This window comes from Sceloporus occidentalis, unplaced genomic scaffold, assembly GCF_023333645.1.
Source record: "Sceloporus occidentalis isolate IW3139 unplaced genomic scaffold, rSceOcc1.0.p SCAF_8, whole genome shotgun sequence".
NCBI lineage: Eukaryota > Metazoa > Chordata > Lepidosauria > Squamata > Phrynosomatidae > Sceloporus > Sceloporus occidentalis.
Window position 1 is genome coordinate 1,521,351 of NW_028316988.1, and position 27,694 is coordinate 1,549,044.

The 27,694-nt window shown below is 46.2% G+C and overlaps 2 protein-coding genes across 3 annotated transcripts in view; one reads left to right on the forward strand and one right to left on the reverse strand.

Moving 5' to 3' along the window:
- The window catches only part of LOC149307619 (F-actin-capping protein subunit beta isoforms 1 and 2), a 45,497-nt gene extending 33,005 nt beyond the window's left edge, over positions 1-12,492 (reverse strand). The window contains exon 1 of one of the 2 annotated variants that reach the window (XM_089534111.1): positions 12,330-12,487. In XM_089534111.1, coding sequence (XP_089390237.1) covers positions 12,330-12,332 — 3 coding nt within the window. In that variant the 5' untranslated portion in view covers positions 12,333-12,487. Of the gene's footprint in view, positions 1-12,329 lie in introns of both variants that reach the window. The other variant, XM_089534110.1, reaches the window with a different exon arrangement.
- Positions 12,493-13,880: 1,388 nt separating this feature from the next.
- LOC149307620 (MICOS complex subunit MIC10-like) lies at positions 13,881-27,531 on the forward strand. Its single transcript, XM_089534112.1, has 4 exons — positions 13,881-13,985; positions 24,471-24,518; positions 25,507-25,616; positions 27,288-27,531. Exons 1-4 carry the CDS (start codon positions 13,919-13,921, stop codon positions 27,294-27,296), a joined length of 234 nt encoding a protein of 77 aa, XP_089390238.1. The 5' UTR covers positions 13,881-13,918; the 3' UTR covers positions 27,297-27,531.
- The last annotated feature ends 163 nt before the right edge of the window (positions 27,532-27,694 follow it).

The following is a 27,694-nucleotide window of genomic DNA, read 5'->3' on the forward strand; positions in this document are numbered from 1 at the left end:
AGAGAACACATCATTCTTTGTGAACAAACAGATCCCAAAAGTATGTTTATCTTCAGGATAACAGCAGAGATGTTGCTTATTTGTACAACTTTGTCATTAACCATAACTGTGTAATTTGGCCGCTTTTATCCAGTGCCATGGAGGCCCAGGGACCATAAACTTGACCCAAATAAAGAGATTACCCAATAAGCCTGGCGTCAGGAGACGGGTCCAAAATGCCACCAATTAGCTTAAAAGGGGAGCAGGGACTACAACTACACATCCCAACTGCAGACACAAATGCACTGCTTCCCACTGTGCTTCAGCTTTTCAGAGAGGTTTGGCAAACTGGGGCCATTTCTGGATTCCAATATTGGCTCTTTTGTGGGGTGCAGTGCTTCCAGTGTTGGACTAGGACTCTGGGAGAAATCCCCGCTCAGCCATGGAAAGCTACTGGGTGACCTTGGATAGGTCACACTCTCTCAGCCTTAGAGGAGGTTTGTCATGGCCTCCTTCTGAGAGAGAATGACTTGTGCGAAATCACACAGTGAGTTTTCATGGCTAAGGGGAATTCAGACCCTGGTCTCTTAAAATCCTAGTCCAACACTCAAACCACGATTCTACATTGGCTCTAGAAAGGCATGAATTAGCCTAAACTAGGAATCTGCCAAGTTTGTTTTCCCTTTAAACACACCAAGTGCTCCCATTTTAGAGCATGATGCTTTGAGCTAGCAGCATTCCCCCAAACACCATAAGTTTCAGAGTAAAACATTAGCATTTTATTGGGAGGGAGGGAAAAGGTGACAAGATGTCCTTGGAATATACAGAGGCTGGTGTTTAAAGGTGGAGGCGGAGGAGGGAGATTCAAGAGAGAAAGAGCCAAAAGGGAGGTTGGAAGATAAAAAGGAAAGAAGAAGAGCTGACTGGTCCCCTTAGCACTATCTGCCTCAAAGAATGAAAAGTGCTCCAACTACAAAAAGGAAGTGAACAGTGTGCCCAGAATGAGCAATGCAAAACTGCATGCAATTTGCAGTCTATAGCAATGGCATATATTCTACCTTCCCAGTAGATGCATGGACTGGATGTTGCCCACATCTGGTTTTGAACAACAGGAATTTTTCAGTGTTGAACAGTACAACCAATTTAAAATATGAACTGCTGCCCCTCGACGCAGTACGAGGAAAAGCAATTTACACTTTCCATGTCCAGAAAAGGGGTGGCCTTGTAAGAGGTATGCAATCCCATGCCCACCCTTCTCTGGCACAGCAAAGCATGCTCCGGCCATCAAAACCTCAACTTCCAGAATGTATATATTTAGAAGAAACATAAACATTTCCTGTTAACTTATTTTCCAGCAGAAGGAGATCGTGCTTGGCCAAGGAAGGCAAATAGAAAGTGTTGTTGTTATGTGCCTTCAAGTTGACTCTGACTCACGGTGACCTTCTCCAAGGGTTTTCTTGGCCAGATTCCTCCAAGGGAGATTTGCCATTGACTTCCTCTTGGGTTGAAGGAGCGTGACTTGCCAAAGGTCTTCCGGTGGGTTGCCAGAGCTGAGCGGCAATCTAAACCACTGCCTCCAACACTCAAACCATTACACCATCCTGGCTCTCTAAGAGAAACATTTCCTTGCGTTTGAAGCAGATTCAGGGTTTCTCCATATCCACTGCAGTCACCCCAGTTCCGGTCCCCTTCACATCCTCCAGGTGCAAGTTGGAGGGGCCACAATTCGACAGTTCCACTCCTACCTGGTGAGCAGAGAGCTGGAAGAGGGTGGATTAGCAGCTACCACAGGGGATCAACAGCTTCCAAACTTAGGTGTCTTGCTATGTGCTTTGGATGTTGGACTATGACTCTGGAGACCAGGATTCAAATTCCAACTCAGCCATGTAAACCCACTGAATGAATTTGGGCAAGTCACACTCTCTGTCTCAGAAGATGGCAATGGCAAACCCCCTTTGCAGTAACTTGCAAAAAGAAAGAGCCCTGATAGGTTTGCTGCAAGACAGGAATAACCTGAAGGCACACAACACAACATTGCCTTCAGTCCCATATTCCTATTGGGATTTAGTTACCCATTCCCCCTCAACTTTTGGGCCAGCCCTAACATTGGATAGGGTGGGTCAGCAGCAAACCATCCATTAAGAAGCCAAGCCCTCCCTCCAGTCCCTCTCCCCTGATCCAGGCCTCGGAGGTAGAGAAGAACTGCTGGACCTCATCCCCTTCCCCACCACTACTCCCTTCTCCTTTTGTGTCGTGTCTTCCTAGATTGTAAGCCCGAGGGCAGGGAACCATCCGATTAAAAAGATTGTATGTACAGTGCTGTGTAAATGAATAAAGGTTAATAATAATAATAATAATAATAATAATAATAATAATAATAATAGCCCCCTAGGCTCTCCTACTGAACTTCCCAAGCAACCTCTTTCTCTTGAATCCCCTTAAAGTACCCGCCGCCCCCAGGAAGCCTTTGGGACAATGCTCCATCACCAGTTTGGCAGTACATTAAGGAGACATTTTGGAGCAACAATGCTGACCCTTAGGGGCGTCAGCCATACTTTGTCCAGCCTTGGTCTACAAGTTCAGGTGAGGTCTAGAAGTTGTCCATCCCTGTACTATCAGCATGAAAACAACAGAAAGGAAGAAAAAAGACTGAGAGAGGATAAGAAGAAAGAGAAGCATTAGAAGGCTAGCGGTAAACAATGCTTGCTTCTGGGAAGCTACCCAGAGGTTTATTGCAAAATCCATTTTGCTGCCCCGCCCAACCCAAGCAAACAGAGGGTTCGCAGTATATTAAACTTTACACACTGGACCCAACCCAGGACCAAAAGATTCCTCTGCATTAAAAACAACAACACCTCCACCATATTTTGTATAAGAAGAGTGGGGAGACTCTGTGGCCCAAGGGCCTGAGCAGTTCTTGAGGGCCACGCTCCAGTGCCAAAGGCAAGAAGGACTGGATAACAGCATGTTTTAGTTTTAATGCATCTGAGGATGTAGGCTTAAGTCTACAAAAGCTTACGCCGCCAGCTTCTTTCGCTCAGTCTCAAAGGTGTTGCAAGATCCCTTTGTATATTATATGGGGAAGAATCCACAATGCCCTAGACAACTGTACTACACTTTTCCCAGTACATCAGGACAGGAAGCTAACTTTGTGGACGACTGCCAGCCACAAACAGGTTCAATATCTGTGCTGCACTCCGGCTTGGCATTAAGGGATGAGCTTCCCCTTTAGCCAAATTTCATTACAACGTCAATGCTCCTTGGCTCCAGCCCCCAAACCATAGAGCTCCATTACGGCTTGGTTTTCTCAACTTCCATTAGGAGCCCGAGTTAGATTTCTGACGCCCGCAGCTCAAAGGCTGCAGCAAAAGCGGAGCACAAAGCGGCAGGCCCTCCAAACAACTATGCCTGGTACGCACCCGCGCAAAAAATAAACCGGGAAAGGCAGGTAGCTTGGGATCAGTTTCAGACTCAGTGCGCATGGTCAGCCTTTTAAAAGGAAGGAGGAGAAGGAGGGGGACAATGGGAGAACAGCAAATACTCTAAAGAAGTGTCATGGAGGTTTTATTTACAGTGCCTTTCAAAACTTCTCACAGGACAGTTTCTTAAGCACAAGTGATGGACGGCACAGCGAGAACACAACCATTTATCACACAAAGAGAACTGGTCAGGATCACCAGTGGCCTAGCCTTTCTCTTCTAACTACCCTCTGAAGGGTAGTTAGAAAGGCCAAGTCACGCTTTTAGGGTCTCAACTGAACACTGAGGCTCAACACATTTCCATTCTGCAGTACATGGCTAGACAACCCTCAGTCTGTCCCCGATCCCAGACATCTCACCTCCAGTTTTCTCTTGTCCCAAAGGCAGACCATCTGGCTTCCTTTCCTGGCATTTCAGTGGAACCCTGTGCACCCGTCGACTAGGAAACCAAGTGCAAAATTGCTTAATTTCAGGACAGATCAACCCCGGAAAGGGATCGTACGCCATACGGTACCAAAAATGATGAAGAGTGAGATCCTGGGATACACCACACAACTGCCTCTTCAAAGTGGCAAAAGTGAACATAGGTGCTAATGTAGCGCAGTGGTCAGAGTCCTGGCCTGGGGGATCCACCTAGCCTTTGGCTAGTCCAGTGATGTGAACCTATGGCACGCGGGACAGAGGTAGCACTCAGAGCCCTGTTTGTGAGCACATGTACCATCCCCCCAGCACAGAGTTTACCAGAGTTTGTTACTAGAAAGCCAGGACACGGCACTTTGCAGTAAATAAGTGGGTTTTGGGTTGCAGTTTGGGCACTCGGCCTCTAAAAGGTTCACCATCACTGGGCTGGTCACCTTCCCAGCCTCACCTACACTGCAGGGTTGTTACAATAGCAGAAGGTCGCTCCTCTTTCCCGATACATTAATCCATAATTGTCTGGACTGTTATACCGCAGTCAATGAAACAGTGCAACTGAATGTTCAACCAGCTGTACTGAAACTCTGAAATGGAACTGATAAAAAAAGTCAAACCAGGCCAAATGGGCAACGGTCAGGGATAACGGGGTGACCGATATTTAGAAGTCCTAAGGGTTTTCTTTCCCCAGTTGAGAGCACAGACTTCCAATGGCTGGCAACAATTGGTCGGGAAAGAAAACTCCAACAGGTTCTAGGGCAAATTTTCAGGTCAGTGAGACTCAATAGTGGTAAGGTCTCCAGGCAATCTGGGGTCAATCAGCAAGGGTTTCTGGTTGCTACTTAGCAAAGCAACTAAAAGACCATCTCCTTACCCCACAAAAATTAAGTCTGCTGCAACAAAGAAAGCTTTGGTGGAATTGTGTGGAAAACACTGTGGGTTCACTTCCAGCACTGAAAGCCAACTCCTAGGAAACCAAGCATCCACTCAGAAGCTCTCTGTTCCTTAATTGTAACATGCACAAAGGATAGAAAACCTGTTTCTGGTTAAACATGCATCAGATTGTTCTGAAAGTGAACATCACCCATCACCCGACAGTGTCTTTACCTAGCTCTGGACCATGGTGTTCTAGCTAAAAAACACACCAAAAAGAAAGGAGAGCTTAGAAATCTGTATGCCTTTGCACTAAGCAAAGTATGCAAAAGAGCTTTTTTTAAAAGCACAGCAGTTGTAAATCAGTATTTCCACCCTTGCAGAGCAGTGCTTTGTGGAAGGCTACCTGCTGAATTTATGACAGAGGCAAGACGAGAGCCAGCTGTTTGCTGATTCATAGCTTAGCATAGCTAAGAGGGACAGCATCCCAGAATCTTTGACAAATGACAGAGGTTTTGCCATCTGGGCTGGCGGGGTAACTTTGCCAACAACCCAGTGGTACAAAAAGTGTTCCCTGAAGGTGGTGGTTTTGGAAGCTGGCAGTCTATTCTTAGTCCTGAAACCTGCTCCTCCGTTTAGAGATGCGATTGCAGCGTCAACAATTTAGGGGCTGGGCAGCAGGCTCCAGCACTGCCTAGACCCAGGGCTTGAAAGTCGCCTTTAATACTGCAGTCCTGGGCTTAATTGGCACTCTCCAGTCCTTCTTGCAATCCAGTACAAGACTCCAAAGTGGAAGTGGCCGAGACCACCCTACAAGTACTGAGGAGGCCACACAGCAGCAGCAGCAGCAGCAAACTCTTTCATTCCTGACCCAACCTTATGAAGCGCCACCCACTCTCTGCAGAATTCTGGCTTCCTTCACCAAAACGTAGTCCCACTTACCAATTTGGGAGAGACATGCAAGCCTCAATTCAGAACTTCAGGGTTTATTTACCAATCATTCCTGCAGCCAGAGGCTAGCTGTGCTTGCCTTTTACAGAGAAGACTTGCAGTTGGTTTTAGGTTTTCCTTGTACAGTTCAATGCCTTATTCCCCATGTGTGGTGAAAGGAGAAACAGAAGGTAGATCAGGATCTACTGCCAGATCTTTGGGTTAGATGCAGCAGATCTGCAAAGGTGAATTATTTCCAATTGTTTAACAGCAGCCAATGGTTTGAAGGAGAGCCAGCATGGTCTGGTGGTGTGAGTGTTGGGCTAGGACTCTGGGAGACCAGGATCTGAGTCCTCCTTGGCCAGGGAAACCCACCTTGGGCAAACCACACTTGCTCAGTCTCAGAGGAAGTCCACAGAGGCAAACCTCCTGGGAAGAAATCTGGCTCCATGGTATGGTCATCCTACATCAGAAACAATTTCAGGGCACACAACAACGATCAGAAGGCATTTCTACCCTTCAAACTGCTCTGCCCTAGATTAAGATGTTCTAATTAAGAAAACTCTGGGGATGGAGAGGTAATGAAAAAGCCAGGACAGATTTCTGTGGAAGAGCTGCAAGCCCGCTTTTGGCACTGTGCAATTATTGGCCTTTCAGCCTAACACACCTCAAAGCAACCTTCAATACATTGTCATACTCACAAATTAGTGCTAGTTAGAACCTATGAAGCCCTATATGGCTCGGGTCTGGCTATTTGAAGGACCGCATCTTTCCATATGAGACTGTGGAGGCTCAGGCCTGTTACAGACTGCCAAAATAAAGCTGCTTGGGGTCTCTTTGGAGGTATGCTGTTTAAATGATGCATGGGTCCTATGAGTCCGGAGGTCGCACCAAAGCCACACTCCATTCCTAAGCACTGGAGTGCAGCTTTGGTGCAGCTTCCGGATTCTTAGGATGCATGCTTCATTTAAATAGCATACCTCCAAAGAGACCCAAAGCAGCTTTATTTTGACAGTCTGTAACAGGCCACAGTCTAAGCTCTTTCAGGGAAGCCTTTCAGTCCCATCGCCTTCCCAGGAATGGTGGCAATAGGGGACAGAGGGCTTCGTTCCTTGGTGACTGTTCCCAGACTTTGTAGCTTCCTCCCTAGGAAAGACAGGACGGCTCCCTCCTTGTTCTCCTTTCGCAGGCAATACAATACAAACTGTGCTCTTTGGACAGGTTTTTAGGAACTGACGACAGTGGGCTTTTAATGATGTGCTGTTCTGTTGATCTGTATATTCTCTCTTTCAATTAATCTTACAGACTGTTCAGCTGCTTGTCCTAGTCTCCGGAGCCCCAGCCAACAAGCAGACGCCATCTTCTACATGACCTCCCCTAAGATATTTACAGATGGCTATCGTGTCCTCTCTCTTCTCATCTCTTCTCCAAGCTAAGAACATCAGGCTCCTCAGCCATTCCTCATCCCTTTCCAGACATCTACCTTATTCCTGACCTGGCCTACTGCCCTCCTCTGCCCCCAACAAGCCATCTCTCTCTTCCACTCCACATTCAACATACACTGGGGGAAGAGAATGGGGATTACACTCTTCTTTACAGTTTGGAAATATGGATTAAGACAGCTAACTCTGTTTCTGGCAGTTGCTGTTATAATTGTGCTGACTCCTTTGATATTTAGCACCTTATTAACCTGCCACACTCCTAAACACTTGACTGCCTGACATCAAATTCCAGGAAGAATTCAAAGTGCTGGTTATGACCTTTCAAGCCCTAAACAGCCTGGGCCCAGACTATCCGAAATACGTTATCTTCCTATATGAACCTGTCTGAGCTTTAAGATCCGTAGGGGAGGGCCTTCTTTTGGTCCCCCCACCATCACAGGCACTTTTGAGGGGGACAGAGGAGAGACCTTTCTCCAGGGTTGCTCCCATGTTGTGGAAGTCACCTCCATTTCCATAAGAGGTACAATTAGCTACTTCCTTATCCTCTTCCTTCTGGAAAGCAAAGACCTTTTATTTTGGGAGACACTTGCTTTTTACTGTGTTGCAACAGATGTCACGTCTCTTGGTTTTGTGCTTCTATTTTATCATGTTTTCAACATGTTTTGGAAACCTGTGCATCCCAAACATAAGTATGCTTTCATTCTCATTTAACTTTTGTATTATTTTTGCTTTAAATCAGTGATTCCCAAACTTCAACCCTCCAGTTGTTTTGACTTCAATTCCCAGAAGCCCCAGCCAGCTTGGCCAACCATTGGGAATTCTGGCAGCAAAGGTCCAAAACATCCGGAGGACCAAGGTTTGGGAACCACTGCTTTGAACGGTTGCGAATCAGCTTGAATCCTGTACCAAGAGAAGGGTGGGATAGATATTAAATAAATAAATTACACATTAAAAGGTGGGGTGAAAGGGTTTGAAGAAAGTAAATTCAGTGGACAGAGGAGGCTAGGGTTCTAGTCAAGACACCTGTAGCATGCGCATGTGCACAAACACATGCACATAGGGATGTGCCTTCGCAAATTCTGGTTTCAAACACGCATGCTGCATCAGCTTTGAAGAAGAGGAGCAAGGAGGAAGGGGGAAAAAGACTCCTTGGCCCCAGCCTTCTGCTTCCTCCAAAAGGAGCCATTTCTATGGGCATGTACAGTATCAGGCGCTCTAAAAATAGCCCAGTGCTACACTATACTGTATGCTTAGGTTTTACAGCTGGGCGACGGATACCATATTACCGCGACTAGAAAGGCACGGCAAAACCTTGTCATGCGTTGAGACACAGCATGGAAAGGAACAGGGGCTGGGGCCAGAACATTAGTGATAGAGAGATAAGGCAACATGATATTTGTAAGAGTATTTGTCACCAGCTAGTCTTTTTCACATGGAAGGGAAATTAAGACAGGGAGGCCTTTAATAAGAGCAAGCGGTGGTTTCAGAGGCACTGGGTAGCCTTTATTCTTCAGGATGATATGCAAGTGCAGAAGGCCTACTCCAGGCAAGGTTTTTGCATTTACATTAGTGCAGAATGTAAGATATTAAGAAGACATCTGGCGCAAACCTACTAAGCTTTAAACTGGGGCATGGGAGAGGCCACGCTATGGAGATGTCGCCAGCTCCTAAGCCAGAGCAAGCCCCAATTTCGAAGCTATGTAGGTTCATAAAATGGAACTGGGCTCTCCAGTTTCATTATAAAACACTTTACGGTTGCCACCTTTCTCTCCAGACGGCTGTCCGCTTGCAGCACCCTGCAAGTCAGAGTAAACAGGGAACATCCCTGAAACTAAATAAATGCATGCATTTCTCCTGTGCGCTTAAAATGCTGATATTATGAAACTAGAGACGGATATTTCTGGCCGCTGCTGGAGCAAACACACCGGCTACCAGCCCTGAGCGGAGCCTGAGGATCAGCAACTGAACCTCCAGCGAGTACAAATCCTGGGTCTCTATTATCAGGTCAAACTTGAAGGCACATACAAAGATAAAAGCCACACATCTGCACATATGTCCAAACATCAGGGTGGGCAACACATCCACCAAGCTTTAGCTCGGTTCTATGAGAGGACCTTGACAAGTTGGGGAACCTCTAATGAGTCAATTTGGCCCCAGACATTGAGTGATATCAAGAATCATTGAGGCTTCTGTATTAAATCTGCCGGTGATGAGATGGTGCCACACCTAAAACATCCACCAGCATCCATCCCTTCAGTGTCATCACATGCAGTCGGTGTGTGACAGCGAAGCTTCTTTTTGCCTTTCAACCAGTCACAGCGACACATTTCAGCCCTCAACCATGAGCAGATCCCATCTCTCCCGCTCCCCCTCAGTATTGACAACCACACTATTTAAATCCAAGCCATTACAACTCCAGTGAACACTGTCCACGGAGCAGACCTGGGAAAGATCTCACCGGGTTGGTTCTTGGACGACCGCAACCAGTCAACTAAATGGATCAGCTTTGTGGCTCAGCCTCCAGCTACCTCCTGATCAATGCAACAGGAAGCGGCTTAAGCAAAAGTCTTCTCATTTCCTACTACAGTAGCTCAGGACACCTCCCTGGCGCAAGGAGCCATTGGTTCTGGGCGAGTAGTGAGAGATGTCTGCCACTTGGGTTGTGTCCTGTGAGTCATAGGTATGTGTGAGCTGTTATAATGCTCTCCCAATTTGCAAGGTGGGACTATACACTTCCCTGTTTTCAGCACCACTTGCCACTCTGACATTCACTGTGTCCCAATACAGGGTCTTCTCACCACGTTATTTTGCTGGCGTAGTAGATCTCAAACCAGAATGCAACCATCACAGCAGACGTGTCCTACCTTTATCCCACAATGAGGTGCCCCCATGTCTGTGTCTCCTACCACCCCCCCTCAAACACAACAGAGCAGATACAAGATGCCAAAAGGCCTTTCCCCTCCCCACCAAAGCAATATATTTTCATTCCCTAGACAGAAGGAAGATCAGATTCCCTCCTTGTAGGAAGCTGGAAGTGTCTCGGCCATGAACCCATCTCCCAATGGGCTTCCACCACTTACCTGGGTAGCACCTTGCAACGAAAGCCCATCTCAATTGCAAACAACTAGGTAGCGCTAATACAGCAAGCTTTCTTTGGAAACTCCAGATATTTCCTACATGAGCATTTTTTGAGAGCCATGCCCATCAGAAAGACTTCACACACAAATAGCCCCCAGCCCCCAGCTCTTCTTTACTGCATCCACAAACACACACAATGTTCACAGCTCTTAGCCACTCTACTGCAAAATCCCCCAAAAGACTTTTCTTCCCATCGTTTTTCTTCTCTCTTTACCTAATCCCTGCTCTGTTGCGTCTGGGGAAGAAGGAAGAAAGGAGACATGAAACCTGGCCTCATCGAAGCCACTACAAACCCCACTAGCCCTCACCCTGCGAATGCTCCCTTTTGCCTGCTCATTCCCTGCCACTTAAGGCTTCCACCAGAAAGAGAAATCCCAGCCCTGAGGTGCATAGAAGCCAACCCATGCACACACACATAGGAAGCCTCAGACTTTCCTCTTGCTCCCAAGTCCGTATTATTGCTCCCCAAAAGCCCTATTAATGCTCCCATTCTACTTTCAGTGCACATTGGATGAAGACAGTGGAGACGGTGCCGTGTGTTGTTCTTAACCATTACATTCTTCAGTCATTCGCATGTCACCCTTTCCCTTCTCATCGGCACCACCATCGCTAGCCAGATGTGACGCACCGCTGCCTCATAAGAGCCAGTTATGACTCTGCCCTCTTGGCAGTAGCAGCACATCTTCTCACTCCCGTCCTTTGGGACAACTCTCCCTCTGTGAGCTGCCTTGAATCCCGCTTTTGGAGAAAGGCAGGATACAAATCCAATAAATACATGTTTCCCATGCATCCTGTGCGGTGAAGAAGAGGGGCCTTCGACTGGGGATTTGGGAGGAGGGCTGCCAAAGGTGGAAAGCAGTATCTCATGGCAGATGCCACTAGTGGGCAAAGGTTATGTGATGAGCAAAAGAGGCCGTGCCTCCTAACAGAGCATCTTAGTGTGGAAATAAAGCAGCTTGACACCTCTTTAACCGGGAATCCTGGGATTTGGAGTTTGATGGGGCACTGTTGCTCTCTGACAGGCCATTCTTTATTACTGAACTTGTTATGGGGGGTATCAGTGAACCTCTTTAGTAGGCCACAGAGGCCCCGTACAGACAGGCCAAAACAGAGCTGCTTTGGGTCACTTTGGAGGTATGCTGTTTAAATGATACATGCCTCCTAAGAGTCCAGAAGCCGCACCAAAGCCATGGCCCAGTCCTAAGCACTGGAGTGCAGCTCTGGGGCAACTTCCAGACTCTTAGGACACATGCCTCATTGAAACAGCATCCCTCCAAAGTCACCTGAAGCAGCTTTATTTTGTCCTGCCTGTATGGGGCCTTATTTTACTATCCATCTCATTGTGACCTCAAGTATCCCTTATGCATTTGACCTTATGTATTCCTTATGTATCTGATGTTACGTATTATGCATTTGGCCTTATGCGTCTCTTATTTATTGTCCTTGCGTACTCCTGATTATCCCCTACGATTGTGGTACTTATTCGTTACTGAACTCGTTATGGGACGCATCAATGAACTTCCTTATGACTGAGCTCATTACTGACCTCAAGTATTCCTTACGCATTTGGCTTTCTGTATCCCTTGTTATTGTACTTATTTATTGCTGACCTCGTTATGAGACGTATCAACAAAGGCATGACGGAACCGATCTGCTACTGAGCTTATCGCTGACCTGATGCACTCCTTATTACTACTGCGCTTACTTATTATTGGTCTCATTATGGGACGGATCAATGCACTTCTTCATTACAGAGCACTGAACTCGTTACTGAAGTTACTTATTATGGAGCTGACCACCTTGTTATTATTATTCTTGCACTTGTTTATTGCTGAACTCATTATGGGATGTATCAATAAACATCATTGTTGTTGAAGGCATTTTAATGGAACTGATTACTCAACTTAGTTATTATGGAGCTGGCCGTATTTACTGCATGAAAGGAACCAGGCCCCAAACTGAGGGATCCCTCTCCCGCCCTTCCTTCCCTTCCCTGACAGGAAATAAGGTCCGGTGCCCCGCTTCTCCTCAGGGACCGGGTCTCCTTCGTCGCCGCCGCCGCCCTCGTACTGACCATTGTGGCTCCGCGGGACCGGGCTCTCAGCAGCGGCGACGGCGCTCCGTCCCTGGGGCCTCTCCGAGTCTCTGAGCCAGGCCGCGGCCTTCCTCCTCCTCCTCCGCCGCCACCTCCTCCTCAGGCCACTTCCGCCGTTGCCTAGGAGTTCCACATCCGGGGTCACGCCACGCCCCTTCGACCTCGCCTTCCTCCGCGCCTCAGCCAATCAGAGGACAGAGCGCGGGGTGCGTCACAATTAAATTCCCTCCCTTTAACCAATCAGCGGTCGCGGCTCCCCAAGCGTAGCCACGCCCCCCTTTGCTTCGCAGTCCTCCTCCTCTAAAGCGGCTGGCGGGTTATACGGCCGGGCTAAACCACGCCCCCCTTTCCCCGCTTCAGCCAATCAGAGGGCGGCTCGCGGGCTATCGCCAAGTATGGAGAGCTGGGAGGCACACGCATGCGCACTGGAAGGGAAGAGGGAGAGACCATTTGAAGGCCTGTTTGGGGGGAAGGACTGAGGTGGGGGAGACCATTGAGAGCGGAGGGAAAGGAAGTCATGATTGGGAGAAACCATTGGGTGGGAAAGGAGGGGAAGTTTGGGAGGAACCAACGGGGGACTATGTAGGGGGGGTCTAAAAAAGAAACATATATATATATATATAGTATATACCAGATCTCCCTATTTTTACACAAATTATACTATATTATATATTTCATTATATAATGTATTTTACTATTATATTATAAATTGTTTTATACAATATTGTAAAATATTATAATAAAATTATATTATATTATAAAAACATTATATTATAAAATGTTGTTTATTTTATTATTATACTATAAATTCTATTATAAAATATTATAAAATGTTATAAAAATATATTATAAAATGTTATATTATAAAAATATTATATTATAAAAATTATATAAATTATGGTATAAATTCTATTATAAAATATTATAATACAATTGTTTTATATTATAAAATATTATATTATAAAATATTATATATGCTGTTGTTATATTATAAATTATGTAATAAAATGTTATAATAAAATTATTTTATATTGTAAAATCTTATATTATAAAAGATTATATATTTTATTGTTACATTATAAATTAGACAATAAAACATTATAATAAAACTATTTTATATTGTAAAATATTAAATTATATTATAAAATATTATATATTTAATTGTTATATTAAAATTTTATAATAAAACATCATAACAAAAAAAATTATATTGTAAAATTTTATGTTATATAATATTATATACTTTATTGTTATATTATAAACTATATAATAAAACATTATAATAAAAATATTTTATAATATAAAAATATTGTATTATATTATAAACATATTTGTATTTTTACAAAAGCCCCAATCTTTTCCTAGGCTTCATTTTTCCCTTTGGGGCCTAGGCCGCAAGGTCAAGCCTTTGGTTGCCCTTGGCAACGCCGAGGAAGGCGCCTGAAGCCTTCCAAGTCTCGCGAGAGCTTCCTCACCGAAGCCGAGCGGGCGGCGGCTCTCGCGAGACTTGGCCTCCAAGTGGGGCGGGCGGAAGGCTTGAGTGGCAGCTGGAGGCGGAGGCGACCAAGATGGCGTCGGAGGGCGACTTAGGAAGGAAATGGGACCGTTGTTTGGCGGACTCCGCCGTGAAGCTGGGTAAGGGAGCGGCCTGGAAGGGGAGCGAGGGGCCAGGGAGCCCGGGAAAGGCCCTGTGAGGAAGGAAAGCGAGGGCTGGGGGGCGGCGATGAGCCTGCAGGCCCTCTTTGGAGGACTTTTGGAGGACCCAGGCCTGCAAAATGGAGGGCCCTGGCCCCTTTTATAGCAGCCGAAGCCCAAAAGTGGACCTCAAAGGACATTTCTCCCCAGAGAACGCCCTTTGAGGGTGTAAGGTAAGGTAGAACAAGACACAAAAGCACTCTGACACTATAAAACCCTGGGAGTTGTAGTTTTTTGTGGGCAGAGCAACTACAACTCCCAGGATTCCCTAGGGAGCCCCATGATGTCTTCATTGAAAGTGCCTTGTCCTCAGCGCTACAGAATCCTGCTCCCCACTTCCAGCGGGGTCCTAACCTTTGCCTTCTGCCTTCCGCTTTGCCAGGTATTACCATCTCTTCCAGCAGGCTTGGTTCTTAACAGTCGAGATGGCTCTCCGTAGGAAGGCTTGCTGGTCAGACGTCAGTCCCAGCCGTACGGAGTCCTAGCGTCGGAAGAGACCCCAAGGACCACCCAGCCCAACCCTGTTCTGCCATGCAGGAACTCCTAATCGAAGCTCCCCCAAGAGATGGCCATTCAGTCTCTGTTTAAAGACCTCCAGAGGAGGAGGCTCTGAGACAACTCTGTCGAATAGCCCTTACTCTCAGGAAGAGCTTCCTAACGTTGAGCTGGAATCTCTTTTGCATCCATTGCTCCATTGGGTCCTATTATCTGGAGCAGCAGAAAACAAGCTTACTCCCTCCTCAATATGACCTCCATTCAAATCTTTAAACAGGGCTCTCATATCACCTCTTTAGCTTCTCTTACTCTCAGGGCGTTCCTCCAAATGTTGAGCTGGAATCTCTTTTCCTGCAGCTTGCATCCATTGCTCCATTGGGTCCTAGTCTCTGGAGCAGCAGAAAACAAGCTTGCTCCCTCCTCAATATGACTATCTGATTCCATGATCCTTTCAAGTATTTAAACAGGGCTCTCATATCACCTCTTAACCATCTCTTCTCCAGGCTAAACATCCCCAGCAATTCCCTAAGGCTCTCCTCACAAGGCATGCTTTCCAGGGCCATCACCATTTTGGTTGCCCTCCTTTGGACACACTCCACCTTTTTGAACAGGACACAGCATTATTCCAGGTGGGTCCTGACCAAAGCCGAATACAGTGGCACTCAGTTAACTCAGGGAGAGGAGAGGACAGAACCTTGCCCTTTCCAGTAGGCAAAAGTACAGCTTCTCCTTAGTTTGCTGTTCTTACTCATTCGCAACTTTTACCATCCTCTGGTGCTACTTGGCCACACGTCTCTGTGAAATGTTGGTGAGCCAAGTTGCCGTGAATTGCCAGACGCTTGGGCACAAACTTGCTTTGAAGGGAAGAGTTGCACAAGACATGCCCTGCATCGGCTGCGATTGGGCGGCTTCTGTCTGCGGCCTTTCTCACACGCTTTTAAGTATCGCATTATAAAACCTGTTTACGTACGACGGGCGGTTAAAGAAAGAGGTAAAAAAACCAATAAGACAGACAGAGAGAGAATACCATGACTCAGTTTGAATTGCAAATGAGTTAATATCTGATTTATGCTTGCCGGTGCAATTTTTGTCTCTGTCTTCAGCGCAGGTAATAATTTGATCTTAATGGAACGGGTGTGGTAAAGGGACAGGGAAATGGGACAGGCGTGGGAACATCGATTCCTAAATGGGATTAATGGTGTGGCAACTTGTCTGGTTGGTAAGAGCAGAAGAGGCGGCTTGCTGGATCAGGGCCAAGGAGATGCTCATGCGGCCAAATATCTATTATTGATTAGGTTTCTACTTTTCTTTTCTCCCCTTATTTTCTGTGGGTTTTTTGAGCAGCACGGCCGTGTTCTGGAAGACTTTATTCCCGATGTTTCGCCTGCATCTGTCGGCTGGCATTTTCAGGAATAAATCCCTCCAAAACGCAGCCCGAAAAACACTCATTGAATCATACAATGAGAGAGTTGGAAGAGACCCCAAGGGCCATCCAGTCCAACCCTATTCTGCCATGCAGGAACTCTCAGTCAAAGCATCCCCTACAGATGGCCATCCAGCCTCTGCTTAAAGACCTCCAAGGAAACCTTAAAGACGGCAGAAAACTATGAATGCTGGTCGTGAAAGTCTTTGACTTCACAGATATCCATTTGTTGGTTTTCATTGTGCGCTTTCAAGCCATTTCCAACTTATGGCGACACTAAGAGGAACCTGCTTTGAGCTTTTCTTGGCAAGGTTTGTTCAGAGGAGGTTTGTCATTATGAAGAGGTTTATGTAGTGTTTATATTACAATACGTAGAACGATAATTACATATAAAATTCATGTTTAAAATTCATAATGAAAAACTGCCAGGATATGACATCCCTAAGGTCACCCAGTGGGGTTTCATCAGTGATTGAGAATTTGAGCCCTGGTCTCCGGAGTCATAGTCCGATGCTCAAACCATTGCACCACACTGCCTCTCTTGATACACTTACCCTCCACGATTTTTCCTCGTCGTTCTTAAAGTAGCCTGTAAGCATTGTTACGAGACCCAGCTTTTCAGATGCTTTTGGGGACTGTAGTTCCCATGAGCCTTCGCCTGTGGCAGTGCTGACTGGGGTGGTTGGGAGCCCAACAACCTCTCAGGCATCCACCCCTAACCTTGAGGTTACAGGGTTTGGGAGGGCTGCGTCTGAGGCTCGCGGCATCCTCCTGGCAAATGGGCACAGAGGATCCCTTGTGGGCAAGGGTGCCCCCGCCTCTGCCGTGCCAATGCATGTTTTTGTTTTGAGGATCAGCTCCCTGTTGCACAATGATAGCGTGTGAGTTTTTCCCAGCCGGAGCCTTGCCAGCGGTTCCCAGCAGACGTTTCTCACAGCTTTCTCCGAATTGGGCCAGAGTCATGTTGGGACACAGGCTCTTGGCCCAGAGTCTCAAGGAGAAGGAGCAATGCTCGCTTAACATGGATCACAGACTAATACCCATGCGCACACACACACACAGAGCATACAGTGGTACCTCGGGATACGAATTACCCAGGTTACGAAATTTTCAGGATACGAAAAAAACCCATAGGAAATTATTGTTCCGGGTTAAGAAAGTTTTTTCGGGTTACGAAAAAACTTTTGGTGCTTTTCTGCGCGATTTCACACCAAATCGCGGCTTTTCCCCATTAGCGCCTATGGGGATTCGGCTTGCGAAAGCCTTTCGGGTTACGAAATTGACAGCGGAACGAATTAATTTCGTAACCCGAGGCACCACTGTACTGTATTTTTATGCCTCCCTGAGCATTACGACTTTAATGGGAAATTTGGTACCAGAGACAGGAATAGCATGGAAAGAATAGAGAGAGGTTCCTATGCCACAGTATAAAAGTATACAGTGAGACAAAGCAGCACTTATACAGTTAGCCCTCTGAGTATGTGGCTTTCAATTTCGGGATTTGATCGTTTGAAAATTCGATTAATATTTTCTCCTTAAGAATCTCTGGGTCCTCCAACATGACTAGAGATTTCTAGAGAGAACACTTCCCTAGGCATTTGTAGGTTCTCCAGTGCAATTCTATGGTCAACTTCCAGTGGATGTTGACCATAGAGTTGCTCTGGAGGACCTAGAAATACTAGAGAGGTGTTTCTTGATTTAAAAAAGGTGGGTTTTTCATTTGCGGTTTTCCCATTTTCACTGGGGTCCTGTGTCCCCAGTGAAAATATATATATATATATATATATATATATATATAGTACCACATTTAGTTCTCACAGCCACAGAAGATAAGCCAGCAACCCCATAAGAAAACCCAAAGGCTATTATTCTGGTTTAAAAGGTTCAGAAAGTAAGGGCTGTCTTATCCTGGCATCTGACTGATGGCAGCAGCGATGGCGCCAGGCGTGCTTCCCAAGGGAGGGAGTCACAATGTTGGGGTGCAACCGCAGAGGAGGCCCTTTCCCCAGCGGCACCCCTCCTTGACTTTGGGGAACCCGGACAAACACTTTCGTTGCTGGTCTTACTCGATGGACCAGTTTCTTTGCGCCTGCAGAGTCCTGCCTGTCCCTGACGTCAAGCGAGCATCCCTCTTGTGCAATTTGTGTTGACTGTCTTTCCTAGCTAGTCTTTAATATACTTTTCCCTCCTTCTTTGCCAGGAGCTGCTTTGTGTTTGGAAGATTGCTGCAGGAGATGTGCATGGTTTTAATTTTACGCGCCAGCCTTGAGGATTAAGTTGCATTGGGGAATTTATGGCGTGTTGACGTCTGGTTGTACAGAGTAGCCAGGATTTCATTAGGTCGGAAGATAAATACTAAGAGAGCCGGAGTGGTGTGTTGTAGTTTGGGTGCTGGACTAGGACTTCAGGAGACCAGGTTTTGAATCCCTCCTCAGCCATAGAAATCCCTTGGAAGACTTAGGCAATTCTTTCAGCCAAATAGAAGGCTGAATAACCTCCCCAGATCAATCTGCTCAAGAAAACCCTATGACAGGCTCACCATACGTTGGAGTCAACTTGAAGGAACCTAACAACAAGAACAGGGCAGTCGAGAGCCAGTGAGGTGTATTAGGACTCCATCAGACCAGGGTTCAAATCCTCACTCAGCCATGGCATCTCAAACTGAGCAGGTTGCCCTCTCTCAGCCTCAGAGGAAAGCGAGGGCAAAGCTCTTCTGAAGACATTTGGCCAAGATTTACCATTGGAGATGGGATGCAAATTTGGTGCCTTCCTTTGATGAAGCATGATATTAAAAGCCTGTCAGTAATGCCTGTTGGCTTTCTATAGCTAGCTGCCGAAAGGTGGGCTCTTTTAAGCTCTCTCTGCTTTCCCCAGAGGAGGAACAAGTTAGAACAACTGTTTTCCCATTGTTCCCAGGAAGCAACAACGAAGACTCCCAGGTCCCTCTTTGAAACTGTCTTCAGGATAGACTGAGGGGCGATTAAGCCAAGGAAATAATTTAAGCGCCTTAATCCGCTTGTCAGCATGGAGAAAACATTGGCTTTCCCTGGCATTCTGTTTCAGAGGGTTCCCCGACAGGATCCATGTTCGCTTGGAAGGGATATTGCCATCCGGAGATGCGCCTGTACATGCAAGCTCATAAATCCTGCAACAACAAAAACCCACACTAATGCTCCTTTCCCTGTAATGCTTCATTTGTTTTGACATCTGAAAGTGAAATGCTTAATAATGATTGAATTGCTTTTTTCTTCAAAGGTGCAGCACCTAAAGGTTTTTCCAGAGGTAACCGTGAAAAGACGTCATGAGAAAGTCAGTGTTTTGGGCCTTTGCACAGGACAAAGATACCATAGATCTCAGTGGAAGTTGCTTTGCTGGTGTTAATAGACTTTTATTGTCGGTCTTTTACTGCCGTTTGTCCATCCAAGTTGAGTGTCCCAGAGCCCTGTCAGGAAGGAAAACCTCATCTTCCGAAAAATTGGGAGGATTTGGGAAGGGAGAGAGGCCAGCCGGAGAGGCCTGGTGCAGCGTGATCCTTCCCTTTAATTCCTTCTTGGTTTGTTTTCCTTGTAAGCGAGACCTTTCATGTTTTATTGTTATGGCCTGGAGGTGCCGGTCTTTAGTAGAAACAGCTGCAGCGGCCTGCATCCCTTGGTCAGGTGGCGATGATGTTGAAGGAGGAGGGAATGTATATGTTTTTGTGTTTTTGAGAAACTGTGATATGCCCTCTTCAAAGGAAATTGAGCATGGAGGGAGCATGGGAAGTTAAGTCCATCCCAACTTCCATATTCAATGTACATCTTTACACTTCATGATCTTCTCTAGGGAAGTTAGGTCCATCCCAACTTCCATATTGAATGTACATCTTTACACTTCATGATCTTCTCTTGTTCTTTCACAGCTGCCCTTCCGAGTCCAAGTCATCTTCTGATTTCTTGACTGCAATCTCCGTTTTTATTAATGTAGGGGAAACCTTTCACTTCTTCAGTATCTCCGTCATCTGCTTTAAACTTAAGTAAATCATCTGTGGTCATTATTTTTGTGAACGGTCACCTATAAACCCACCTTTGTTCTTCCTTCATTCCAGGTCTTTGCTGTTCTCTACTAATAGTATAGTGTCATCTGCATATTTTCAGTTGTTGATGCGCCTCCTATTTTCATGGCTCCTTCCTCCGGCTCCAATCCTGTTTTATAATAATAATAATAATAATAATAATAACTTTATTACGGCCATTTGGCCAGCACAGCCAATCCTGTTTTTACATATGGTCAGCGCACAAGGTAAACAGATAGGGCGCCTCCTGCTTACATACTATACTCCCTGTGGCACATCCGTCAGCTCTTCCATTATCCAGAAAGGCTTACCTGTTGAGCTTGAGCCTTGGCCAGCCCTCCCATTAGGCAGGGTGAGGCGGTTGCCTCAGGTGGCGAGGGTTGGAGGGGAGGAATGTAGGTTAAACAACAACAACAACAACAACAGTAGTAACATGAACAACAGCAATTATATCCATTTATACCCCACCCTTTCCTTGACAATCGGGCTCAAGGCAGCTTACAAAATGGCAACCTTTGACTGGGAGGACGGGAAGCCTGAATGGTTGGATGCCACTCTTAAGCCTTTTGTGGGCAAGAGCTGGAGACGGATTCCCAGAAAAGGTGGGGAAATGTGGTAGCGGAAGCACCTCTTTTCCAAGGAAGGTGCTGCCACGAGTGAATGATGCGCGATCTCTCCGTTTCCCTTGTAAATCGTTCCATTTCTCGTTGATTAGCTAACTTGTTTGGGTTGGCAGAGGGGAGGCACAGTCTTGGGCAGGAAGCGCGTGACCGGCCTTGCTGAAGCTGGACAGTTTGAGCAAACACCCATCTCTCTCTCTCTCTCTTTCTCTTCTTCTCCCCCCACTCCCTCTCCGTGTTGAAATAATTATTTTTCCTTAAAGGGCTTGGAAGAAAGGGCAGCGTGCCGAGGGGGGGAGAGATTTGTTTGAGCCCGGGTCAAGGGGCCAAACATTTTGAACCTTTGATGGATCCTTGCAGATGGTAATTTGTTTTTAAATAGAATAAACACCCTCGCCCTTTACCCCCGGCCTTCGGAAAAAATAATCCAGAGCGCCAGCTGTTCCTCAAGGAAATTGTGGTAAGGAGAGGGGAGGGATGACATTGGTCACTGCTCATCATCAGACCCTTTATATCTGAACAGGAAACCTTTTGTAAGATAACTCTATATATATATATATATATATATATATATATATATTTAATACTGTGATGTAATGACATGATGGTGGAGGATGTGCCGGTTTCAATTAATCCATCAATGTCGATCAACTTTCCCCCCCGAATTTAGGAATTGAGGGTTGTTTGTGAAATAAGAAAGGATACAGTCTGGCCGCCATATCCACAGATTCCTTATCCACGGATTCAACCATCCGCAGCTTGCAGATATTTAGTAATATATATATACATTCCAAAAAGCAAATCTTGATTTTTGCCATATCGCAGACACCATTTACTCCCCTATTGTATTTCACAGGACTTGAGCATGTGCACAATGCACACAATGCATTGTGCACATCCAGGATTTCCTCTGCCCCATCCCGAATTCGCCCCTTTTCACTTGCTGCCCCTCACTCCTGGAACCTTCTTCCCCCACAAGCAAGAGCCATCACTTCTTTAACCAGCTTCAAAACGGAGTTGAAGACCATCCTGTTCAGGGCAGCGTTCCCAGGCATTGCATAATTGTCACCTGCTATTTGATGTTCTCTTGTTGCCTGTTTTATTGAATCATTTCCTGTTTTGCTATGTATTTTATATGTATTATCCTACTAGAGAGGCCCCTTTCCCTCCATCTTTCCCTTCTCCTTTTGTGTCGTGTCTTTTTAGATTGTAAGCCTGAGGGCAGGGAACCATCCAATCAAAAAGATTGTATGTACAGCGCTGTGTAAATTTACAGCGCTTTATAAATAAAGGTTAATAATAATAATAATGCACCTAGAAAGGTAGTTGCAGAGCATAGGGGCAGCCGCAGAAAAGGTCCTGTCTCCTGCATTCCCATCCAAACGTTTCTGCGATGGCGGTGGGATTGCGAGATGAAAATTTTAGCGTTTCCAGCAGACTTGCATAGGAACTCAAGGTCCTTCAGATAGTCTGGACCCAAACATATAGGGCTTTATGTGCCTAGAAGCGGACCGGCAGCCAGTGGAGCTGTTGTCATGTTGTGAGACTTGCGTTCCTGCAAACCAGCCCCCATTTACAGTGTGGTTGCAGCATTTCTATCCACTTGAAATGTCCAAACACTTTTGACAGCAGCTTCAAACAGAGCACATTTCACTAATCCAAACAGGATGGAACTAAGGCATTTGTCACTGTGACCAGGTCAGCCATCCCAAGGAGGAGTTTGCATGTTGTAGATGAAAACCGACACGTGTGGGGCCAAGCAACATCAGAGCATGCTCAGGATGGCAAACGTTATTCATGAGGGAGAACCCACAAGCTGGGGGAAGCTGCAGCAGTTTGCTTTTGCCTGAGCTTCCTGGGAAGGACAACAATTCCACTTTTCCCCTCTTCCCCCTGAGTTTCTTGTGAACTGTCCTTGTGAACTGTTATTTCTACAATCTCCCCAAGGTGATGGGACATGTCCCAGAGCGCAGGCCAAGCGCTGGTCTTTCCCTCTAAAGAGAAGATGGACCTTTGAAGCCTTCCGTTCCTCCTAACCCCCCTTTTTAAGGCACCATGCGTTTCATGCTTGGAGAGGGACATCCACTGCCGCAGCTGTTTCTACTAAAGATCAGCACCTCCAGGCCAGCCTTTAACTTCATAACAATAAAACATGAAAGGTCTCACTTACAAAGCAAACAAACGGACAGGGGATAAAAGCCGAAAGAAGGGGCTTGCGTGCTCCCTCTCTCTCGTTCTCTCTCTCTTTACCCCATGCCAGGCCTCTTTGGTTCCCACCTTCCCTTTTGCATTGGCTCCAGCCACTTGGCTTGGAAGAAACTGGTCCAGAGTTAAATGCTGGGCTAGCTGAATCCGTGCAATGGCTCAGTGCAAAGCTGTCTTGGAAGATCCTTTACCTTAGTGGTTGAATCACGAAGCTGGATAGTTGGGAGGCATCCCAAGCATCATCTAGCCTAAGCTTATACTGATGCAGAAAGTCCTCAGCTAAAGCATTCCCATCCAATTTCCTGTGGGACCATAAATTCTTAAAGGAGCCCAAGGGTCGTCTAGTTCAATCCATCCAACTTGTCTTTGAGGGCCTCCAAAGATGGAGAGTCCATCGCCTTCCAATGCAGCCCATTCCGCTCTCATACAGCCAAGAACTTCTTCCTGATGTTTAGATGGAATCTCTTTTCTTGGGAATTGAATCCATTGCTCCCTGTTTCTAGAGTAGCAGAAGAGAAACTTGCTCCATCTTCTCCATGACATCCCTTCAGTTACTTAAAGATAGCAATCACGGCACCTTTCCGCTTTCTCTCCTACAAACGTCCAGCCAAGAAGACTTCATCCTCTTGCAAGGGGCTCTATTCCACTTCCAGACAGCTCTTACTGTAAGGAAATTCTTTCCAATGCTTAATAGAAATCTCTTTTCTAGGAAGGGAAAAACCCATGCGTCAGCACAGGACATTAGGAGTCATTTTAAGGTTCCGGTAAGGCTTTGACAGCATTCCTGGTGGATGTATAATGCCCTTCAGGATTTAATTTCCCATGTTAGAGGCGGAAGGGTTACCTGTGACTCAGTTGCGGCAGCAACTAGACTTCGTTGTTGGTTTATATGCTGCGTGGGCAGAAAGTCTCAGGTTTGATCTCTGGCTAAAAGGATGCCGGGGAAGCCTGGGAAATGCAATGAGAGACCAGAGGCTGGGAAAGGGCAGAGCCAAGCAAAGTTAGTTTTTGGGACAACATCACCCATACTCCCCCAGTCACCTGTTGGCAGGAGATCCAGGGGATGGTCATCCCAAACAAGCCACTTTTCCAAAGCTCTGGGGAAGGACTCTTGAGTCAATATGGGAGTTGTAGTAGCCCCTTCCAATCTGAAGTCCACTAGGCTGCCTTCCTTTCCTATAACAAATTATTTTTCCCCTCTTGAAAAGTGGCAAATTAGCTCTCTCTTTCTATGCTGCGGAGTCCGCATTTTGGACTCAAACTCTTCTATTTTCCTGCTGTCCGATTCCAACTGGGATTCATTCATCAATGGCAAACGTATATTAATTAGGAGCAACAAATGTACTGTAGTAAAATGGTAGCACAAGGCATTTCATTACCACGACAGGAACAAACGTCCACTTGAATTGGTTGGGCATAATAATATGTTTATTTGATTCAAATTTCCGAACAAGGAAACTTGTTTAAATTCCCATAAAAATGCAACACACTCAACATTTAATATTAAAAGCTTTTATTTAGACGTCAGAGTCGGAACATTTCATCCGACTCCCCCTCCGCCCCAAATTGCTTCCATCTCTGTCTCCACAGCCCTGGCCTTGTTTTTTAACTCTTTCCTCTTGCTTTTGCAGGTGCTGGTTTTGGCCTGGGCATTGTCTTCTCAGTCATCTTCTTCAAAAGTAAGTGGCGCTTAGCGTTCTGGCTCATTTACTCTCTGCAGTTGATAAAGAGATTGTCCTTTGCCGTGTTGTTGGCCTTTTCCTTTTCCTTTGGGTGGTTCACTCACTCTTTCCAAACAAGGCTCCTGCCCAAACCAGACGGTGACATTTGTATTCTCTTTGTTTTGGAGAATGAAAAGTTGCACAGACGCGACCTGCGGAAGGCCATCCCACAGTCTGCGACTTGATAAACATTTTTAATGTCTATTTACACAGCGCTGTCTCTCTGTTTAAAGTAACTGCAACCATCTTGGGCGTCCAAACCGAACACAGCGACCCATTTTTAAACCTGGGTTTTCTTCACCATGCATTTTGCGGGATATGGCCTATGCGTGCCGTAGGTGGGATGCGTAAATAAGGAGGAAGGAGCCCTCGGAGAGGCAAAAAAACCCATAGATGCGACAGGATTTGCTTGCATATTGGTGGTCAGATTTCCTGACATGTCTCATGCCCCAGCGTTCTTTCTCAGAGACTTTTGTAATCTCTTCCTTCCTCCAAGAAGCTTGTAATTCTCCATCATTCTTTTTGGGACTACATTTTGTCCAGAGATTTCAGGTGTTCAGAATCCTTTATGTGCACATTATGTAGCCCTAGAGGAACCCTTAAAATAATTTCCAGGTCTCAGGGAGCCCCTGTATAAAAATGAATATATATACAGCTCAACAAAAAAAACCTTTTCTAGCCACACTCCTTACAAAAAATGTAAATTATTGTTGCATTGCAGCGGAATTGAGGCTAAGAGAAAGTGAGAGGATCCTAGAAACTGACCAGGTGAGTTTGAAGCGAGGGAAATTTAAATCTCTGATGTCTTGATTTCTAGCCAGTCTTTAGTCACCTCCTGTAACTGGTGCCCTTCTGAAGCCAGAGGTGAGGAAAGTGCATCCCATGGGTTACATGTGGCTCCTCAACCCACTGCTGTGGTCTTCCAACATTGTCTTTTCCATTTCAGGGAAGACCTGGCCCATTGCTTTTGGATCAGGGATGGGCTTAGGGATGGCTTATTCCAATTGCCAGCATGATTTCCAGTCCCCTTACCTCCTCCATGGAAGATTTGTCAAGGTGAGTCTCCCTTTGAGGAAACCTCCATTGGGGGTCACTTGCTTTTAGTCAGGCAGGAGGTGATGCTGGTTCCAAAGCACAGAGACGTGGCGATGGGAATCAGTCCTCCAGATGTTTTCGTTCAGCAACAAATGACAAACCTATGAGACTGCTATATATAAAAAAAACAGTAGCGGTTCTTTAGGTATCTTGAAGACTGAATAAATGTATCGTAGCATCAGATTTTGTAGGCAAGATTCATGAACTGTTTTCCGTAACTGTAGCCAGGCGCATTTCTGCTCGAGGAGGGACACTTGTAAATTGGGGGTACCCAGACATCATGAAATTCAAGAGGGTTGAGGCAGTCACAAGGAAGGTTTAAGTGAACACAAAGCTTCCTCCATCTCCCAACCCCTCCTTTCAGATATAACATAGATGAGCCTTTCCCACTTGGCACCCTTTTCATTAGTGTTAATGCGGTTTAACACTGCTTTAGCTGCCATGGGTCAGGGAGAGGGAAAAGAGATGCCCATCTCCTGTTGGTGCTTCTCCATTGCTAACCAGTGAAGGGCAAACAAGGATATTTTATGGAGGAGGAAAGTAGAATGTGGAGCCATCCAGCAGCCTTGCCCTCTCCCCTCTTCTGAAGGACCAGGTCCAGACGGCTTGGCCATCCCCATCAAAACCATTTGCCAGAACTGCGTCAGGGTCCCCAGAGTGTTGCAAAAGGCCATTGAAAAGTTTATAGTTGTTGTTCTCTCCTCCCCCCCAAAAAACACATCCTCATATTGAGGATGCAAACTCCCTTGGAAGTGAGTAAGCCCTTCAGCATGATGCTCCCGTAAATGTTTGTGTGGTTGCGTCCGCTCAAAGCTGTGAATAATCTTTGATGCATGAAAACCCACATTATTGTTCCTCTTGGATGTGGAGGGAGAGCACACATATGGGGGGGAAACAACTATCTTTGGAATTTCCCTGGGAAAATCTGAGCTCTCTGCCCATTTTAGTCAAATTTGGGATAGAACCTCACTTCATGGCAACAAGAGAAGCTGCTTCCTGCTCATTCAGACCCAGACCTTGGGAAAAGATTACTTTTTTTAGACTACAACTCCCAGCATCCCCAGGCATTGTAGTCCAAAAAAGTAATGTTCCTAAATTCGGGTCAGACCACTGGCTTCTCTTATCTGGAGAAAGGCAACTGCCAGGGTGTTGCCCCCCATTAGACCCTGGAGGGCTGTACCCCTTGGAATTGGTTCTCAAATACTATTTTGGGGAGGCCAAGCATGGCCATGTGTTGGCCAATGTTTTCCCACTCTGCTCTGCTCTGACCACACTGCTATGCCACATATATCCTGGTTTAAGTAAGGCCAAGAATTGTGATCAAGAGGGCAAAAGGTATTAACAAGGAAGAACACACAGGCTAGAGGAGGGTGCAGCAATTTGCTTTTGCCTGAACCTACTCATATGGCAAGATTTCACTCTCTTTCTATAACTGAGTGTAAACTGCTTTTTCCCTGTGAACTCAGTTTGCAGCAACTGAAGGAAGCTGAGGACAAAGGAGGGAGGAAGAGGAGAAACTGGGACGTTTTTAAAGCAGATGGAATAATGGGATGACAGCGGATTAACCCCAGTGGCAGCCCTCCTGGCTTTAGGTTGTGAAGTGTTTAACAGTAAATCCTCTTTCTCTCACAGGAGCAATGACAGGGGGCTGAAGGACCCCTCCCTCCGTGGCAGAGGAACGCAGGTACCTGAAGTTTCGCCCTCCAGGAAGACCGAAGGGCCCTTGGCCTCGTGACTGCCGTCTTTGGAAGCACCGGGCTCTTTATCTCTAGGTCAATGCCTGGAATCCAATCCTGTTTTGTATATCGCCTTCTCCCAGAGACAGCCGGGAAGGTGCTGCTCTGGGAACTCAAATAAAAGTGACAAGACACACGCACACACCCCGCCTCCACCCTCTTGCTTTAGTGTGCCTCCTCTTTGTGTATAGAAAGGGGAGGGATGTGCAGGGGCCGCTTTTCCATTTGAATTGGCAGCTGCGGCCACCTGGTGAAACTCCACTTTGAAGGCTAGTCTCCCTCCATCCCTCTCCTTCCAGCCTC